This window comes from Atractosteus spatula, chromosome 2 (genome assembly GCF_055471065.1).
Source record: "Atractosteus spatula isolate fAtrSpa1 chromosome 2, fAtrSpa1.hap1, whole genome shotgun sequence".
Taxonomy (NCBI): Eukaryota; Metazoa; Chordata; class Actinopteri; order Semionotiformes; family Lepisosteidae; genus Atractosteus; species Atractosteus spatula.
In genome coordinates, this window is record NC_142707.1 from 74,080,432 (window position 1) to 74,102,522 (window position 22,091).

General features: G+C 36.7%; 1 protein-coding gene and 1 pseudogene across 1 annotated transcript; both read right to left on the reverse strand.

The window, feature by feature from the left end:
• Positions 1-5,917: 5,917 nt before the first annotated feature.
• Positions 5,918-6,831, reverse strand: LOC148840278 (trace amine-associated receptor 1-like; annotated as a pseudogene).
• A 9,688-nt stretch (positions 6,832-16,519) lies between these two features.
• LOC148840279 (trace amine-associated receptor 1-like) lies at positions 16,520-17,566 on the reverse strand. The gene has a single exon (XM_088906709.1). The coding sequence runs from the start codon at positions 17,564-17,566 to the stop codon at positions 16,520-16,522; it is 1,047 nt and encodes a 348-aa protein (XP_088762835.1).
• Positions 17,567-22,091: the final 4,525 nt, after the last annotated feature.

The window sequence follows — 22,091 nt, forward strand, 5'->3', positions numbered from 1 at the left end:
ACCTTGAAACATAATTATTATATTAATGTAGTTCAGGTGGGTAGCTGCATCAGCATGCGTAGGCTGCAAAGGAACAAGTAATAGGTTTATTGAAGGCTCCACAGCCGGAACATTGTGTTTTCTTTCATCTCTTTACAGCATGGAATAAGCCTATTACTTGTTCCTTATTATATTAACTATTATAAATACAACAAGTACAGCTTTAGAAGTGAAAGTAAAAATAAATCTTAAAAATCTTTCTAAACTGTTTAAAATTATCTTAATTAAAAGACGTATATATCCATACATTTGCAGGATTAAACATAAGAAATTATTTCTTTTACTTCAGATCTTAAAGACCTTAAATTTGGCAAGGAATCTCTTATAGTGAATTTTTCTCAATTACTACAGCATGTTCAGTGTAAAAAGCTTACAACAACAATGTAAAATGTATTTTTTACTCTTGAGGTTTTGTAGTGCAATTTGCAGATAAAAAAAAAATCAACATTGACCATATGAAATTTAAAAATTATTTTAAGGTGCTAGGATTATATAGTCATCATAAGCTTACCTTGTTCAGATGCCTGGTGTCACTATAACCTGACAATTTGTATGTGGTGTTTTATATACTGATTGTCCTCCAACAATCCCAGCGGTGTAAACTAGTGTTTTGTCAGTAATTACTGGTGATCCATACTGTAGCATCACCTTATCTTTCCCTTATGGAACTACAGTATTCCCCATTGGTGAGCAAACATCTATTATGCCATTATGCATGAACATTATAAAAAAACAAGATTTAACTGCTGCCACTCACAAATACTTTGCTTGTTCCATATGAATTTTTAATGAATCTTTTCAACAAAGCTAACACATTTCAGATTGTATCACAGTAAATCAAGGACGATATATTCTGTAAATATCATGAACAAACAAATATTTTTTTTTTATTTTAACCACAACAATATAAATTCTTATAGAAACATCAATCCAAAAACTGAAACATTCCAAATAATAACAACCATGTAAAGTGTAACACGACCAGTGATTTAATTTTGTATTTTAGTGGTTCTTCAACAGCATAATATTGAGCAATTAAAATGAAGGAGAGCTGTAATATAGAAGTAGTACATAACATGACATACTGCGCATACTGCATGTCAGCTTGATAATACTGCTCCTTCAGAGTGAAAAAAAGTGACTTATTTTGATCTTATTTTGAACACATTATATCAAGTCTATAAAATGTTTTTTGTGTACTGTACATTTCATAACAAGTAATAGTAAAAATAGGCTAAATTACGGCATTTTTTAACTGAAATATGGTGTTGAAAGGGCTAGTTATTTATAATACTATATCAGTGAGTTGAAGAATTTATGCGTTACTCATGCTGTCTGATATTTATGATATTATAAAATAAATCATGCAGTAATTTCCCTATAGTTTGAGCATGTTATAAAATAATGATAAAAACCTTATAAAAATTCAAGGAATTAAGAGTTCCAAAATAGATATTAGGTAGCACTCATACAATGTTTCCATATAAAAATATTTATTATTTACTCTTATCTTGCCCCTCAACCTACTGTATACAGTTCTTTCTAACTTTTAAATTATGTATGAACCTTTAAACCTTAACCAACAAATCAGAAACTATCAACATTCTTAACCCCTATCACCTCATTTAAAATGATCTAACTGTACCTAAATGGTGGCCAAGTGTGGGGAAAACTGCCACTTTCATCCCTGCTGTAACCTTATTGTAAGAAAGGTGTTCCCTGAATTTAGAGTAGCGATGGCAAGTACTTTGTCCTGGTCGATTCCATTTGGCCAGTGTCACTCCTGTCCTTATTGTCAGCGGGGAACTGACACAGAAATGACCAAGGCCGCTACTCCAAAGAGAGCTTCCCCTGCTCTCGGTGTCCTGAATGACTAACCTGGGAGTTTAACAGTTTCACACTACACACCTGTCTCACCACGAGACTAAGCTTCCCCTATAGCTGCCTGTGACTTGACCAAGGTGAAGGTGGAGAATTTTAAGAAAAAAACAATTGGAAGCTTTTCCTTGGTATACTTAGCTATGTGGTGGGTTAATGACTGTCAATAAGCAGTACAGAAACACACAATATAAGATTACATTAAGAGAATAAAGAAGCTGTACTTAGCTCTAGTCTGGTTTGGTTTGGATGACCATGTAGGGATTTTAGGTCGCCTGGCGCAAGCTTCAGGTCCCAACTCCTTTGGACTCCTCTCTCCTTTCCTCTGCTTTGAACTATTTGAAGCTTTGAACTGCTTTGAAGTATTTGAACTTTGCTATAGAGAGCATGCTATTCTGTGCTTTTAGGTAACTTGGGTTTCCTGGGTAAAAGATACTTCAGTTAGAGACGTCTTTTCTATTTAGGGGGCATTTCTATGGATAGGGATATAGGCTCCCATTGATTTCGTGTCATCCAGGGTGCAGAGAGAAAAATGTAACTGCTGCTTGATTTGTATTTAGTTAGAAGGCTTAGAAGAGTTTAATGCTTAGTAGCAGTCTGGGAATTCTGGGTGACCAGAATGTTAGGCCTCTGACATGCCTTGTTTATTAATACTGTACATAGAGTACATTGTGTGTTGTATGTTGTGGTGTGTTGTGTGGTTTGTGTCTTGTCATTGTCATAAATATTTGTTTAACCAGGTGAGCTTGTATTATTGCTCTTTTCACCAAAGTTAAGCCAAAGAACAAAGAATTCATGTGCCTTTAATTATATCAACCGCTCAGATATATTTTGGAGAATTCCTTTTGGGGGGGGGGGTCTGAGATTATGAATAATTCTTTTACTTATTGACTAAACTGCTCTGTCAATTCCTGAAATTCACCAGTCTTGTAACCCCCCATTTATAACAATATAAACTGTAAATATTTTTTACCTTTTGTTTTACAATACTGCCAGAATAACTGTAAAGTTAATTTGAAAACAGTACAACAGCAATGAATAATAAAGTAATGTAAAATACTCTGATGCAGTTTTGATGTATTCAGTACTTGTTTCTTTTTCCTTTTCTGATTTAAAGATGGGCTTGCCAGATTAAACTTTCTCCATGTGCTGGATCAGCACACAGATGTCCTATCTGGTTTCATGGACCACACTGCAAGGAAACTGTTTCTTGAGAGGGAGGATTTGAAAAGCTGAAAGAGATTATGATCTGGGTGAGAGGGGTCTGAGAGGATTCTCTTGGCACGACTGAAAGTGTGGCTTGAGTAGAGAGATGAAATGGAAGGGGGTTCACAGCCAACAATTTTTGCAGCTTTGGTCACAATCCTTTCCAGTTTGGAAAGTACTAAATCCTAAGGTCCTTTCCAAAAGTACAAAACTACTTTTGAGTAGCTATCCAAGGTCCCATACCAGACTGTAATGGAGGTGGTCAGAACACTTTGGATTATGGCTGAATTGAAGAAGTTGCCTGTTCACTCTGTGGTTTTTGAGTTGCCTAAGAAAAAACATCCTCTGCTGTGCTTTCCTGACTATGTGGTCAGTGTTGGTGCTCCATTTAAGATCACTGTTTATGTACGGTATGTACCAAGAAATTTAAAGGAGTTTGTGGGCTCTATAGGAAGATCATTAATGAAGATTGGAACTTTTGTGTTCGGGATGCGTTGGAAGTCAATGATGATTTCCCTGGTTTTAGAAGCGTTGAGTAGGAGGTTGTTGTCCACACACTAGGCTGTTCACAAATCAATCTGCTTTCAGTAACAAGTCTTATCATTTTTTCAAGATGAGGCCAACAATGGTAGTGTCATCTGTCATGTGTCATGGTTTAGATGGTTACATCTTGCATGCTGGTATTCTCTTTCATTTCTTGCCTCTGGATAAAGAGTCATTTTCCACCTGGTATTATATCCCCTCACACATTTTGTAATATCTCTGAACGTTTAAATAGTAGAAGCCTGGTTTATAGCTTAAATAAAAATGAACTACTTTGGAAATGAGTGCAAACCATCAGATTTCTTCAATCAATCAATCAAGGTTTATTTATGCACAACAATACAGCATACAGCGGTGGTTTTCCGCAGTAAAATGTATTTTCCCCAAGCTCATCAAGGAGAGATAGAACAGAATTTGATAGAAGGTTAAAAGAAGAATACAATAAATTATACAGTAACAATTTACAAGATTACACAATAATAAAAAACGCAGGTGGAATAAAAACAGGCGAGAAAAAAAACGCAGTGGACTGACTATTTATCAGTGGTCGTTTGGGTAATTCCTGGTGGCTGCTGTGGTTGGCTGTTCGGCAGTCTTATTGCCCTAGGGAAAAAGTTGTTTTGAAATCTGCTGGTCTTTGTCTGTAGGCTTCGGTATTGTTTTCCAGACAGTAGTACGGAAAACAGATGTGGTTTGGGTGACTGGGGTCCTTGAGTATACAACTGGCTTCCTTGAGGCATCTCAGAGTAGATATCCTCGATGTCCAGTAGTACGCTGCCGGTGATGAGCTATGCGGATTTCACCACCCACTGCAGTACTTTGTGTTCCTGAGTGGAGCAGCTCCCCTACCAGGCAGTGATGCAGCCAGTCAGGATACACTCAACAGTGCACCTGAAGAAGTTGTCTTGGATAAGTGACGGCATACCAAACTTCTTTAGCCTACGGAGAAAGCATAGGCGTGGTGACACCCGAATAAGGCTCCACAGCCGAAATGCTGTGTTTCTTTTATTCTCTTTTCAAAATGGAATAAACCTTTACTTGTTCCTTTAAAATCTAATATCATATATAATATCATATATTTTGCTCAGCTTTTGATTTTTAGGTTGTATTTTGGTGTGTGAGATTTTCTTTATTATCGGTTTATGATGATGGTTCCTCAAAAAGGCTTTACTGCAGTGAAAAAAGACTTATTGTCTGCGGTTTGTTTTAGAAGATATTGGAGATCACTTGTAAGTTGTAAAACATACTCTGATTAATTGTGTTTTAGTGTGATGCAGACGCCGGCGCTTCAGTTTGGTTTCGTTTTAATACAGGCCATTACAACTTGTTTTAAATGAACAGTTTTCTCCATTTTCAATTACCTAGCAAAAGGTGTTAAAGCTTTATCTAGCCCTAATCAATAATACCTTGTACCACTGTACAGTAGTATCTTGAAAATTATTCTAAATGATTCTAAATGCTCTGCAGTGAAAACCAACATTCTCCCACCTAGTGGGCTAATTGATCTCTTGTCTCTCAGGAACACAGTCACCTCTGAAGCCTCCCAGGTATTTGCACACTTGTGGTGCTGTCAGTAAGGGAGGCGCCTCTTGTAAAATCATTGATTAACTTCCTTGAAAGGGCTTACTGTCCCTGTAAAGTTTTAAATGATGAGTGAGCGCAGAGATGAGCAGGTCAGAGGACTTTGCTATATGTTCTCCGTCTCCACTTTTTCTGGTCACAGGGTTTATAGTTTCAATATGACTAGATAACAAACAAACACACAATTCAATTCGGCATTCCAAATCAGGTGAGTATATAAGAAATAATTAATGATATAATGATCGTAAAAACAATTTAAATCTAAATTAAAAACATTTAAGTTAGTAATTAAATAAAATCTCAATTAAAAAAGAAGAATATTTGAACATGTTTGTATCTTCCCAGTTTCTCTGTGAAAGATGCTCTTGAACTACTGTATACTGTAAGTGAAAAATTGTGTATATATCTGTGAAAAGTTTGCGTTTTTCACTTTTTCATTCGCTTACATTATAAGGTAGAATTCTGTCCAATGTTTTAACATCATACTCATCCATAAACATATTGCAAACTTTAATTTTATTTTCTCTACTAACAGGTATTTTTCTCAGGCACGATATTGTCACAGATGAGAAATGCTTTATTTTTTTTCAAATTTTCAAATTAAATTTCAAATTTAAAAAAATAAACAATTATAGAATTTTGCTTAGTGTTAAAATTTGTAAAGAAATAATCAATATGTAATTAGTTTTGTTCTTGAAGAATTGGCTTGAAATATTTGACCAAACACAATCATACCAAGAGCTTTTCTGAACCAGCTGTAAAAGAAAGCATAGACCAGAGGATTAAATGTAGAATTTAAATATCCTAGCCACTTAAAAAAATCAAATAAAATGGGTGGAGTTGGATAATTCAAAACAGAATCCAGGTTGCTAAGAAAAACGGTATGCAGCAGCAGAGAAAGACCCCCATCACTATTCCCAGAGCCTTTGCAGCTTTTCTTTCTGTCTTGCTTGAAGTCATTGTTTTGCTGTCTTCTGAGCTCTTACTCTGGGATACGAGGCCTTCAATTGCCCTGGCTTGTCTCCTTGCTACAAAGAAAATGTTCAAATAGATTCCCAACATAATAAACCCAGGAATGTAAAATGCCAGCAGGGAACAAATCAGGCTAGATATTTCAGTCTGTATCAGAGTACAGCCCCCTACACAATATACATTCTCATGGTAGACATCTTCCTTCCCCTTTATATTTAACTCTAGAAAAACCAGTAAATGTCCAATAACAGTGGAAACACTCTAACTAATGACAACCATGTAAAGTGCAACAGAAATGGTGATTTTGGTTTTGTATTTTAGTGGTTCACACACAGCATAATATCGATCAATTGAAATGAAGGATAGATGGAATATAGAAGTAGTACATAACATGACATCTGTGGTGGTATAGATTTTACAAAACAAGTCTCCGTAGTACCAACAAGTTTCAAGTGTTCGGACCATAGTGGGGGGCATTATAAATCCTCCTATTATCAAGTCAGTAACTGCTAATGAGAGAACAAGAAAATTAGTTGGTGTGTGAAGCTGTTTGAAGTGTGCAATGGAGATGATGACAACCAGGTTTCCACAAACAGTGAAGACAATAATAGCTATAAAGATGAAATACAGTGGAGTATGTATAGTAGGCAAAAAAACATGTTTCAGACATGACTTGTTCACTGACTCAAAACAAAAGTGTGTATTTTCAATTATTCCAGTGACATTCACCATGAAGTTCATTCTTTATATCCCGGATTTGTGTGAAAATTAGTTTTCTGTAAAAAGACCAACAAAACATGAAATGATGTCATTAGTATTTCTTTTTCACACTTTAGGATTTTAGGAAAGACTTTAAATGAACAGAATTTTGTCAATATCACAACTGACTGAATCTCTAATAATTAAAAATGAAACAGCTGGATTTGTAACCTGTTACTCTACTACATTATGTTCATTTTGTTTTTCTGAAATCACATACACTGAAGCAGTCTTTCTTGGCTGTAAAATCCATGTGCTCTTTTTAATTTTGACATTACAGAATAAATATATTTTCTTCTAAAATACGCTGGTGCCTGCGGTTTGTTTGCTTACAGGACTCTTTATGTTTTAATATTCCAATCTCAATAGACATGACTAAAGAAATTCTTGAGTAACAGAAATTGTGGCAGCAGCAATGGAAAAGTTTAGGCATACAAGATGACTGAAACATCATTAATATATTAACTAATATAGTACAGCTTTAGAAGTGTAAGTAAAAATAAATCTTAAAAATATTTCCAAAACATTCAGAATGATCTTAATTAAAATATTTATATATCCATAAATTTACAGAATTAAACATAAGAAATAATTTCAATTACTTAAGACATTAAAGACATGTAAATATGACAAGGAAACTCTTATAGTGACTTTTTTATAATTTTTCTCAATTACTACAGCATGTTCAATGTAAAAAGCTTACAACAACAACGTACAATGTACTTTTTACTCTCTAGGTTTTGCAGTGCAATTTGCAGAAAAATAAAAAAAAACACATTGACCATATGAAATGTAAAAATGTAAAAAGGGTTCTAGGATTATATAGTTGTCATAACTTTACCTTGTTCAGTTGTCTGCTGTTGCTATACCCTGGCAATTTGTATGTGACATTTTATATACTGTATTAATCGTCCTCCAAACATCCCAGCAGTGTAAACTAGTGTTTTGTCAGTAATTACTGGTGATCCATACTGTAGCAACACCACATCTTTCCCTTATGGAACTACAGTAGTCCCCATTGGTGAACAAACATCTATTATGCCATTATGCAAAAGCATTATCAAAAAAAAAAGATTTAACTGCTGCCACTCACAAATACTTTGCTTGCTCCGTATGAATTTTATTGAATCTTTTCAACAAAGCTAACACATTTCAGATTGCATCACAGTGAAACAAAGAAGATATATTCTGTAAATATCATTAACAAACAAATCATATGTAATATTTGAAATCATTTTTTATTTTAACCACAACAATATAAATCTTATAGAAACATCAGTCCAACAACTGAAACGCTCCAAATAATAACAACCATGTAAAGTGCAAAACAACGAGTGATTTAGTTTTGTATTTTAGTGGTTCTTCAACAGCATAACATTGAGCAATTGAAATGAAGGAGAGCTGTAATATAGAAATAGTTCATAACATGACATGTCCTATATACAGTATTTATTTTTCACAGAGGTAACAAAGGTTGTCATACATAAACTGATTTGAACATACTGTACCATTTTTTAGCAGTACTACTATCTGCAATTCAAGCTTGTTTTCAGCTGAAAAAGAAAGATCTGGAGTGTGGCAGTACTTCATATACAACAAAAAAACCCAGGAAATGCTATTGTACCACAATGTAAATAGAATGGGTTATGAGTTGCAAATACTAAGCAAGAATAATGTGTATTTTACAATTTAAATATTAGGGAATTACTAATTTAATGTCATGGTTAGGGATTAATGTGTAAGAAGTAAGATTAAAATATGAAAGATGCTCATACATGCTGTACATGCTGCATGTCAATTTGATAATTGTGCTCGTCAGAGTGAAAAAAAATGTGACTTCTTTTGATCTTATTTTGAACACATTATATTAAGTGTATAAAATATTTTGTATACTGTACATTTCATAAGAAGTAATAGTCATCAGAAATGAATTGCATTTTATGAATTGAATTTCGCATTTAGCCTTTAATCTTGATTTGTAGGTAGCTAGCTGTTACTAGCTTACCATGGCTTCAACATTCTATAGTCCTTTTTATTCATTCAGAGGAAAGTGTGTGGAGTGACAGCGATGTAAACAACCTGGAGCACAGGCATGTCACTTTGTTAGCATGATGCAAGCAGGGCGTCATTAGCATATGACTACAGTACTTGTGGATCCAAATTTGGTTTCTTAAGGGGTGGTCTAACAACCGCTACCTTAAATACCTTAAATTGGTCAGGTACAATGCCTGATGCGAGGGACGTATTCATTCCAGTTTGCGGCACTCCTGTTTATGAGATTGTGTGTGATCATTACACCATGGAGAGAGTCTAGTGGTTTTGACTGCCCTAGTCTTAATGGGGTTATTTCATCGAGGGGCTGTCTGACCACTGTATTATAGTTCTGTGTGATTTCGTCAACATTAGTACTGGAGATGAAGTTAGCATTATTAATCGCATTCATAAATTTTAAAGGAGTACCCGTACTATTGTGCCTTGTCTTAACAATATTCTCCATGGCAATTACAGAGGGTAGTCGAATCTCATAATTAATTAAAAAGTGGTCAGAAAAAGAGTCATCCATGGGATGAACTAATATATGATGAATTTACAGCTCCCAGCAGGCATTGCCCATCTGGGAACCGGCTTGGCCTACATGGATGGAGATACACTCATGCATTTTTATGTTGCTTGGAACGTAGCTCCTGTATGCTGAAGCCAATTACCTGGCAAAAGTTGTTAAAGCTCTATCTAGCTCTAACTAGCCCTAATCAATAGTACCTTGTACTACTGTACAGTATTATCCTGAAAATAGTGAATTATTCTAAATGCTCTGCAGTGAAAACCAACATTCTCCCACCTAGTGGGCTAATTGATCTCTTTTCTCTCAGGAACACAGTCACCTCTGAAGCCTCCCAGGTATTTGCACACTTGTGGTGCTGTCAGTAAGGGAGGCGCCTCTTGTAAAATCATTGATTAACTTCCTTGAAAGGGCTTACTGTCCCTGTAAAGTTTTAAATGATGAGTGAGCGCAGAGATGAGCAGGTCAGAGGACTTTGCTATATGTTCTCCGTCTCCACTTTTTCTGGTCACAGGGTTTATAGTTTCAATATGACTAGATAACAAACAAACACACAATTCAATTCGGCATTCCAAATCAGGTGAGTATATAAGAAATAATTAATGATATAATGATCGTAAAAACAATTTAAATCTAAATTAAAAACATTTAAGTTAGTAATTAAATAAAATCTCAATTAAAAAAGAAGAATATTTGAACATGTTTGTATCTTCCCAGTTTCTCTGTGAAAGATGCTCTTGAACTACTGTATACTGTAAGTGAAAAATTGTGTATATATCTGTGAAAAGTTTGCGTTTTTCACTTTTTCATTCGCTTACATTATAAGGTAGAATTCTGTCCAATGTTTTAACATCATACTCATCCATAAACATATTGCAAACTTTAATTTTATTTTCTCTACTAACAGGTATTTTTCTCAGGCACGATATTGTCACAGATGAGAAATGCTTTATTTTTTTTCAAATTTTCAAAGTAAATTTCAAATTTAAAAAAATAAACAATTATAGATTCTCCTACATACAGATGTAGCCATTCAAAATGCACAAAGTATGCTGCGGTAAAACGTGGTAGGCGTGGCACGTCACAACATGTCATAACACGTCATAACACGTCATACCTAAGCTAATAAAACTTAACCTCTCATATACAGCATTTGAGCTGTTGCCAGAAAATGCCTGGTTTCAAATCCGGATCACTGCTGAAGGATAATCTTTTCCAATTAAGAATTTAAGTTGTATACTCTTTAGACTTTAAATAATTTTAAACTGTGTATTACAGCATGTTAATCATTAGACATTAAAAAGTCGGTATATTTTATAAAAGCAAGATTGCTCAGTTGGACAAAAGTACACAACCTATCACCTTTATCATAAATATTTTAATTATGCAAAAATATTTTATGCATCAAAGTCTTTACAGAAGATATTACTAAAAGTATTTATGATGAATGACCTTGGATAGGCTGTAAGCTCAAAGTATTACCGTTGTCCACTTTCTTTGTAACCTTCTTTGTAAACGAAAAGATTTTAGTTTTTCATTTACAAAAAGTAACACCACAGTATTTCGTTGATCTGATCACATATTCGTTTCCAAACACCCAAAGTAAGTTTTGAGAACCTCCGATTCACCATGCCTTTTGAATGCTCATAAACTATATTAATTAAGGAACATAAACATATTATGGAAACTGTATATGGCTTTCTTCCGAAACATTTTAAGCATCAAAGTCTTTCATCTGGTTAGTTTGGAAACATTTTTACGTGTTCCTTCTGACTATATTAAGTTTATATGTTTTGTAAAAAGTTATAATGTTTTAACCTTTTCTGCGAATACGCTCGTTATCGCAGTAAACAAAAGCATACTTTTAGAAGCTGATTAATAGGGAATATAATATGGAATCGTGTATCTAAAGAAATTAATAACGATTTAAATATATTCATGTACTGTAGCTCACAGTTGTACGCTTTCTTTGGAAATGTCTGTTTCAGTTTCCCTCCTTTCCACGTGATTATGTCTGTGGCATAATGACTTAAGTTTGTGCCTTGTAGGTGTTCCAACCCAGCTGTCACAATGAGATTTCTTTTAACAAATAAAAAATTTATTTGAAAAACTAAAATAGCAAAGGTCAATATTCAAAGCTGTTATTTATTAACAACAAATAATTTCAAACTGCTATTATTGTCGTTATTACTGATAATAAATATTATCAACACTATATTCAATTTGTTGGTATTTCTAAATATCACAAAACATTCAAAGTTAAGTGAGTTAAGTGATTACCATTTTCTATGAATACTTGCGCTCGTTATCGCAGTAAAAGAAACTCAGAAACTTTAGAATTTAATTATTAGGGAATATAATATGGAATTATCTTTCTAAAGAAATTAAAAATGATATTAATTTAAGGATCTATATATATATATTTATATAGCTGGTAGTATTACTGTATTCCACTTTCTTTGTAAACATGTTTTATTAACACCTGAATCGCAGCGGGTGAGAAAGAGACAGAAAAAGTGAATCCTGTTTTTTTTTCTAGTCTGTAGCTCAAATCCTGCTGAACTAAAAATTAGACAGAAGAAGAGTATTATTGGACAATGTTGTGAGGTTCTCTCAGAATTTCTCTGTAAACTGAAGAGTTATAGAGGAGACCTGTTGTGTCTCACCTCTTTTTACACTTGTAAAAAAGGACATTCCAATCTTAATGTGACATGGAAGATATTATTAATAATGTAGCACTTTCGGGCTCATGTGGGTTTACGCCCTACACCCCGTGGGACTGCTGTTTACATATGTTCGCAATGCGGGAAATACTGCTCAATACGAGTTCATGCGAACAACTCACATAGGTGATATTTAGAAATACTGCATATATTGTAGTATTTTCGGGTTCGGCGAGGATGGGCACAGTGATTGAGACACTTGTTGACCAGAAAATGGCTCTTTTATTTTTCAGCACAGCCAGCACAACCCCCGTGCCAGCGCGCCAGCAGAGAGTGAGATGTACCCACTATTGATAAACATACAGAAAAGACTATTAAAGTATTGGCAACACCTAAAAAACAGCGACCAAAATTCCTACCACCACAAAGACCTGCTTTGAGCCCAAAACAGAGCCCCCTGAGCCAGCTGGTCCTGAGTCTGACTGGCCAGAGCCACACAAACACCTGCTAGCTTCAGGACAGCACTGCTAGAGCACCACAAGTCAGACTCAACCACATCACAGCACAGATCAAACAGCAATATCTCATACACTAGGACACACACACGAACACAACATAAACTGGAATGCTACAGAACCCTAAACACACAATACACACTAGCCGAATATTTGACCAAAAAAAGAAACAGACCCTGACGAAGTACAGGTTCAGTGACCACAGCCTGGCCATAGAAACTGGGCGACACAGGCAGACCTGGCTGCCCATAGAGGACAGGCTGTGCTCCCACTGCCAGCAGGGATAAATAGAGACAGAGGTGCACTTTCTACTGCACTGTGACAAATATTCTGGGATTAGAGAAACATTCCCTAATTTCAGAAATCTAATCCCAGAGTTTCCACACCTGCCAGAATCACAACAGGTCCCAATCCAACTGGGAGAGGGAGGAGGGAACTCAGTTGAACTGGCAGCCCAGTATGTGATCTCCTGTCACAGCCTGAGGAACAGTGAGTCTGTCTCCCAATAATGCTCCATCTGTTTACAGTATATGTAAATATTTTATGATATGTCTTGGTTGTAAATGTCTTTAATATGTCTTTAGATTTTATTTTATTTTTATTTTTTGTTTCATGTTTATTTTATTATTTTTATTTGCTTTGGCAACACTGATTGTACCTATCGGTCATGCTAATAAAGCACCTTGAATTGCATTGAATTGAGAGAGAGAGTGAGAGAGAGAACAAGCGAGCACCAGAGAGAGCAAGAGAGAGCACAAATTCTTTCACCTGGCAATTTACCTGAACATAAAGCAAGTGGTCTTGTACCTCTTGGAGTTCTCATGAAAATGCTACAGGCATGCCAAAATCATGAACTTCAAGCTAACTTTACCGCGGTTGAAAACTGAAGACAGAAAATGAGTCTGAAAAAGTTACAAGAAGCTTGAAATTATTATTATTAAATGAATACTGTTGATAATGACCAGACATTCTATTATTGTTTCAGTAGTATTTTTAATATCGCTTTGTTATTCTCAATTCTAATGACTATATATACAATTTCATTTTAAGACTTGAGTCATCTGTTAAATTGCCCCACTGAATAAAGTGTTTTGAATTAAACCAGTTGAATAGCTCTTAACCATACTGTCATTTTTGTTAACACAAAATGTGATTTCATACAGTAGATGCTTATGTTCTGTCTTGCATTGTCAGATTGTGAATAAATAAAAACATTTTATTAAACATGCGTTTGCAATTTTAATCAAAATGGGGGGTAATGGGGACTCTCTCTTATACTTTCTATTATATTATAAACGCCCCAAAATAAATTCACAGTAATAAATAACATGTTCTACATTGAACTTTTTATTAAGTGAGAGACAAAAAGCAGGGCAATGACTTTCTCTGCAAGCTCATCAAAGAAGTAAGTAGGGGACTCAAAGCTCGAAGCCCAGCAGCAGCAATAATTTAAACAGTGTGTATTCCCCTGTCATGGTATACAATAGAACAATGCAGAGTACAAAACTTGGTTATGTATCGGGAATGTTTGCAAATGTTGTGATAATTGTGCAGTATATGCTTTTGGGAACACATTCGTTTTTGAGGCGCTAATTGCTCAGTTCTGCTGCCGTAGAGTGTTTTGGAATCTACATGCTCTCCCCACATCATTATCGACAATGAAAATATCTCTAGAATAGGCAGACTGTATAAATGAGAAAGCCCAGGCTATGGAGAGAATAAAAATCTCCATGGGAGCGCATCTGCGACGGAAAGCAACCGGTTTGACATGTACAGTAAAAACTGGAGCATCAAGTGCATATCCTTCAGTGCAAGCTCGTTTGCACGGCTATTAAAAAAGGTTGATCGACTTAACAGTCCAGGTGTGGCGAGTTTCGACTGTCTCCTGCCTTGGGTGAAAGGAACCTGTCTTTCATCTGAAGGTTGGCCTGTTCTATTCGTACATGAGATTATAATATAAATACACCAAGGGATTTGGTTAATTAGAGTTACCATTGGAAAAAAAAATCTGCGAGCTTGCACTACAACAGCCATAGTATGGAGACAAAGACTTTTTACAGGAAGAGACGTGATGCTTCAGCTGCCTTGGCTTGCAAAGTGCGAAGGGTAAGCAAATTACCCTTTGCTTCATCTGAAATACCCGATTATAGTGCATAATACAAGGTATTATTGCTGTATTGAATTATACATTCTATTATAAATATTTCTTCGCAGCTTGTTCTTCAGGAAAAGACCGCACACCCTAAACGATCTTCGAAGACTACCAGGACAGTAAAAAAAAGCAGTAAAACAGATGAAAAGAAACATTTATTTTGACGTCTGTTCTGCAACTGCTGAATACTACTGTGCAATGTTATTTCTTACATGTATTCTATTATTTTGCCACAGGCTGTGGGTCTCTGCTCTCAGCCACTGGCCAGGGTGCCAGCCTGTAAAATCAGCACTGTGAAGACTTTTCACCAGCAGCAGGAGCAGTCCGACTCATTGCTGGGGAGGATTGGGAGATTGGAGTATGTTCTTGCAGTCAAACTATATCAGCTGTCTCCGAACAGACCTTCATCTCCTGATAAGTGCCTCTCCCCGCTGCGCAGGTTGCTGTACCTGTCGGAATGCGTATCTCCACAGAGCCCTCCACCCCCAGCAGAGTGCACACTGCCCCTTGCACACCGCCTCAGGACACTCCATCCCAGCCTCTCTGCTAAAATGTTAAGGAAGAAAGTGAAATACTGGTGTGTAATTTTTATTTAAGCTACCAATACCAGCCATATATAGTTTACATAATATGTTTATGTTCCTAAATTAATATTGTTTATGGCCTTCAGACACGTTATGCTCCTCTTTTTATGCTCAACTACTAAAATTTCCCTTTAGTTGTAAATTCTATATAAATATTCAATACTAAGCAGATTAAAACATGCACAGTAAAGAGATTAAATGATTAAATCTTTTCACTAACAACCAATGCACCACAAGTGCCCCTGTCGGTCATTTTGGCCAGCCAATCACGTTCCGCGGTACAACGCCGTGAACTGTGGGTAATTTCATGCGGTATGGGATTATACCGTGCATTCTGAATGGCTGCATCTGTAGTGAGCTAATTGATCATTTGTCTCTCAGGAACACAGTAACCTCTGAAGCCTCCCAGGGATTTGCACACTAAAAAAAATGTAAAATCATTGATTAACTTCCTTGAAAGGGTGTACTGTGCCTGTAAAGTATTAAATGATGAGTGAGCACAGAGATGAGCAGGTCAGAGGAGTTTGCCTGTATGTTCTCCATCTCCACTGTGTCTGGTCAAAGGGTTTATAGCTACAGTATGACTAGATAACTAAAAAACACAGAATTTGGCTATCTAAATCAGGTGAGTATATCAAAAATAATTAATGATCTAATGATCTTAAAGATTATCTATATTAAAAACATTTAAGTTAGAAATTAAATTTAAAAAAAATGTAAATGAATTAAATCAAAATTTTGAAAATACAATAAAGAATTTTTGAACATGTTTTTATCTTCCCAGTTTCTCTATGCAAGATGCTCTTGAACTATTGTATACTGCAAGTGAAAAAATGTGTATATATTTGTGGAAATTTAGTGTAAACTTCTGTCCAGAATTTTAAATTCATATTCGTTCATAAACATTTTGAACACTTTAAATTTATTTTATCTACTCACAGGTCTTTTTCTCAGACAAAATGTTGTCACAGCTGAGAAGTGCTTTTTAAATTCTCAAAAAAATTCAAATTTTCAAAAAAAAGAAAGAATTATAATTTTGCTTAGTATTAAAATATGTAAAGAAAAAATCAATCTGTAATTAGTTTCATTCTTGAAGAATTGGCTTGAAATATTTTGCCAAACACAATCATACCAAGAGCTTTTCTGAACCAGCTGTAAAAGAAAGCATAGACTAGAGGATTAAATGTAGAATTTAAGTATCCTAGCCACATAAAAAATTCAAATAAAATAGGTGGAATTGAATACTTAAAAATAGGATCCAGGGTACTACTCAAGAAATATGGTGTCCAGCACCCGAGAAAGACCCCCATCACTATTCCCAGAGCCTTTGCAGCTTTTCTTTCTGTCTTGCTTGAAGTCATTGTTTTGCTGTCTTCTGAGCTCTTACTCTGGGATACGAGGCCTTCAATTGCCCTGGCTTGTCTCCTTGCTACAAAGAAAATGTTCAAATAGATTCCTAACATAATAAACCCAGGAATGTAAAATGCCAGCAGGGAACAAAACAGGCTAGATATTTCAGTCTGTATCAGAGTACAGCCCCCTACACAATATACATTCTCATAGTAGACATCTTCCTTCCCCTTTATATTTAACTCTAGAAAAATCAGTAAATGTCCAAAAACAGCGGAAACACTCCAACTAATAACAACCATGTAAACTGCAACACAAACCGTGATTTTAGCTTTGTATTTTAGTGGTTCACACACAGCATAATATCGATCAATTGAAATGAAGGAGAGATGGAATATAGAAGTAGTGCATAACATGACATCTGTGCTGGAATGGATTTTACAAAACAAGTCTCCGTAGTACCAACAAGTTTCAAGGGATCGGACCATACTGGGAGGCATAACAAATCCTCCTAATAACAAGTCAGCAACTGCTAATGAGAGAACAAGAAAATTAGTTGGTGTGTGAAGCTGTTTGAAGTGAGCAATGGAGATGATGACAACCAGGTTTCCACAAACAGTGAACACAATAATAGTTACAAAGATAAAATACAGTGGAGTATGTATAGTAGGCAAATAAACACGTTTCAAACATGACTTGTTCACTGACTCATAACAAAAGTGTGTATTTTCAGTCATTCTAGTGACATTCAGCATGAAGTTCATTCTGTATATCCCAGGACTTGTAGAAAAGTTCTGTAAAAAGACCAATATAACATTAAATGATGTAGTTACTATTTATTTTTCATACTTCAGTATTTCAGGTAAAATTTCTAATTAACAGAATTTTGTCAATATCACAACTGACTTTATCTCTAAATAATTAAAAATGAATTTTAAGAACCTCTTACTCTACCAAATTATGTTAATTTTGTTATTCAATAATCACATACACTGACACAGTCTTTCTTGGCTGTAAAATTAATTTGTTCTTTTTAATTTTGACATTACAGAACAAATATAGTTTCTTCTAAAATATGCTGGGGCCTGCGGTTTGTTTCTTGTTTCTTACAGGACCCCCGTGCCAATCTCAATAGACATGACTAAAGAAACTCTTGATTAGCAGAAATTATTGTAGTAGCAGCTATGGAAAAGTTTAGGCATACAGGATGACTGAAACATAATTATTATATTAACGTAGTTCAGGTGGGTAGCTGCGTCAGCATGCGTAGGCTGCAAAACAAACAAGTAATAGGTTTATTGAAGGCTCCACAGCCAAAATATTGTTTTATTTCTTCTCTTTACAGCATGGAATAAGCTTGTTCCTTATTATATTAACTCTTATTAATACAACAGGTACAGCTTTAGAAGTGTAAGTAAAAATTAAAAAAAAATATTTCCAAACTGTTTAAAATTATCTTAATTAAAACTAAATTGATATATCCATAAATTTGCAGAATTGAATATAAGACCTAACTTAAGACCTTAAAGACATGCAAATTTGACAAGGAAACTGAATTTATCTCAATTACTACAGCATGTTCAGTGTAAAAACCTTACAACAACAATGTAAAATGTACTTTTTGCTCTCTAGGTTTTGTAGTGCAATTTGCAGATAAAAAAAACAACACTGACCATATGAAATTTAAAAATTCTTTTAAGGTGCTAGGATTATATAGTCCTCATAAGCTTACCTTGTTCAGATGTCTGGTGTCATTATAACCTGACAATTTGTATGTGGTGTTTTATATACTAATTGTCCTTCAAAAATCTCAGCGGTGTAAACTAGTGTTTTGTCAGTAATTACTGGTGATCCATACTGTAGCATCACCTTATCTTTCCCTTATGGAACTACAGTATTCCCCATTGGTGAGCAAACATCTATTATGCCATTATGCAAGAACATTATCAAAAAAACAAGATTTAACTGCTGCCATTTACAAATACTTTGCTTGTTTGCTTGAATCTTTTCAATAAAGCTAACCCATTTCTGATTGCATTACAGTAAAACAAAGAAAATATTTTCTGTAAATATCATGAACAAACAAATCACATGTAATATTTTAAATCATTTTTTTATTTTACCCACAACAATATAAATTCTTATAGAAACATCAGTCCAACAACTGAAACACTCCAAATAATAATAACAACCATGTAAAGTGCAACACAACCAGTGATTTAATTTTGTGATTTAGAGGGTCTTCAACATCATAATACTGAGCAATTGAAATGAAGGAGAGCTGTGAAGAAAGATACAAGATATATTGTGGCAGGTCTTGTTAGATGCTCCAAATATCGCTATTGAAGGGGCTCTAAATCCAGCCACTTTGTTACCTGACCCCGCAGAAGCCTATCTGTTAGAACACAGCTGTGATGTTTTGACAATGGGAGAGGATGAGGGAACCAAAATAGCCGAGCAACCACTCGGGAATGAAGACCTCATCCTCTTCTCCGATAGAACCTCATTTATAAATTCCAGTGATGAAAGAAAAGCAGGTTGGGCTGTGACTATGGAATATGATATCCAATGTGGGGGATGATTTGAGGTACCAACGTCAGCTCAGCTCGCGTTTGTGGAAGCCTGTAAATTGGCAAAAGGCAAGACCACCACGATATACACAGACTCACGATATGCATTTGGAGTATGACATGACTTTGGAAGGTTATGGAGTAATAGGGATTTTTTTGCCTCTGCTGGCACTCCGGTAAAGAACGCTGATTTGGTGTCTGAGCTGCTTGAGGCTCTCCAACTCCCAAAGCAGGTAGCTGTGGTCAAATGTAAGGGCCACAGTAGAGAGAACACTCCCGAAGCCTGGGGCAATAAGTTGGCAGACTGGACAGCATGTCAAGCCGCCCTGGGGCAATGAAGGGAGTGGTTTATAGAAAGACCTCTTCAGATTGTTTCAGTTTGCACAGTGAATAATCAGGCATTCCGTGCGGAACTGCTCAGCGAGATCCAGGCCCAGGCCCCAAGGACTGAGAAATGGACTTGGATGGAACACAATGTGGGGCTGCAGAAGGATGGGACCTGGAGATGCCAGCGAACAGGCAGACCCGCCTGCCCCAAGCAGTTAATGCACAACAAGTACACTCCACAAGGCACCAAGGAATTATCCAAATGACTCAACGCTTTGCTCATAGCTGGGTGGGGACAGGCTTCGCATCCTTTGCGGCTGATGTGGTGCGACGCTGTGGAGAATGCCAGAAAGCCTCTGAAGCACCGCCAGTTCGGGCACCTAACCTACGACGTCCTGCACCCGTGGGGCCCTTTAGACACTGGCAAATAGACTATTGTTCAATGCCACCCTGTAAAGGGAAGACAGGCCTCCTGGTGATGGTGGACCAGTTTTCTAGATGGGTGGAGGCTGTCCCTGTCAAACGAGAGACTGTGTAGACAACTGCCAAATATCTTGTAACGGAAGTAATTCACCGATGGGGACTCCCGTGTTGCATAGACTCAGACCAGGGCACACATTTTACTGGAAAAGTGTGCCAGGTGCTGGCAGACCTACTGGGGATCAAATGGGACCTTCATTGCCCTCATCACCCGCAGTCCTCTGGCATGGTGGAACGGGTGAACCGAACTTTGAAAGACAAATTGACAAAGTACCACCTGGGAGGTATCCCCTGGGTGGATGCATTGCCCACCGTACTGTGTAGCATCCGTGAGGGGACAAATGGAACTGTGGGGCTGAGCCCGTTTGAGGTGATCACGGGGCGCCCCATGAGACTGAGTGACTCCCCAGGACATGACGGAGTAGGCTTGAGTGTACTAACTGATTCTCTGTTACAGTATTGCAAGTTGCTGACAGAAGCCACCCAAGGTACCCACGAGCAGGTCCTGGAGGTGTGGGGACTGCCACCTTAAGGAGGACACGACCTCATCCCAGGAGATTGGGTGTGGGTCAGGAAATTTCCCTCACAGGTTCTCCAGCCAAGGTGGGACGGACCCTACCAGATCCTGTTGACGACCAATTCAGCAGTTTGAGTAGAAGGAAAAGATCGCTGGATCCACGCCTCGCGTTGTCGACGAGCCTCATCTCCAGTGTCAGACACAGGATGAAATCATTACTGTTGATGATGTTAAAGGTTTCTGTAGGGCTATGTCTCACAGGGATTAATGAACATCATTCCAACAAAGGGGAACATGGAGTTAATTGCTTTTTAGGCCTCTCATATTTGACAGCCAAGAAAACGAACCATAGTGCCTGCTGGGTATGTACCGCATTACCCAAATATGTACAGGGAGGACTTCCTATGGGGGTCATTCCTTGGCGTCTCGAGGAGGTCATAGGCATGATCATTTGGAGAGACGATATAGGGAATTTTAATATGACAAACTATGGAGGTTGCAATGACACAACTTTAACCTGCACTACATTGCAATATCTGCAGGAGCGAGGCCTAGAGCCCACAAGCTTCATAGGCTCTTACGCTCCTAAATATAACAGAAGCCATACACCACCATACATTACTCTAAATAAGGAATGTGAGGGAAACATATGTTTTCAGCATACTGATGACCTGCACTTGGTGGGGTGGAGTCATTGCAACCTTACCATCATTGTAGATATATCAACCTCTACCATTCAAATTCCAGGATAGGACAGGCACACCCCACATTTCGGTATAAGCTTCTTATTTTCAGAGGCATGGGGAGTGCCAAATGGAACATACTTCATTTGTGGAAAGCGAGCCTACCCACAGCCCCTTCGGACCTAACCACAGACCACAAAGTAAATTGGCTGATTGGGAGTATTATTTAGGTATATTTCCACAGGCCTGCATGAAATTTCTAGGTCGAGAATTAATTCAAATGGCTACTTTAGAGGAATTAACAAATTCTACCTCATCTAGTCTGAAGGCTGTTAATGACGAGATGGTAGCCCTCAGAACAGTAGCTATGCAGAACCGATTAGCCTTAGATTATGTACTGGCTGCCCAAGGAGGAACTTGTGCAGTAATTGGCACTGAATGCTGCACATACATTCCCGATAATTCTGAGCACATCTCAGATCTGGCCCAACACATTTACGACGAGGGACAGAAATATCAGGACTATTACACAGAAAATTGGGGAATTGGGTCTTGGTTAAAGTCTGTGTTTGGGGCCTGGGGTGGAACTTTATTACAATATTTATTTGTAGGATTAGTATTGTTTATATGTATAACTGTAACCATCACTTGTACAAAGACATTAATCACATCTTGCTGTAACCATGGAACACACACATAAGCACAAATAAGA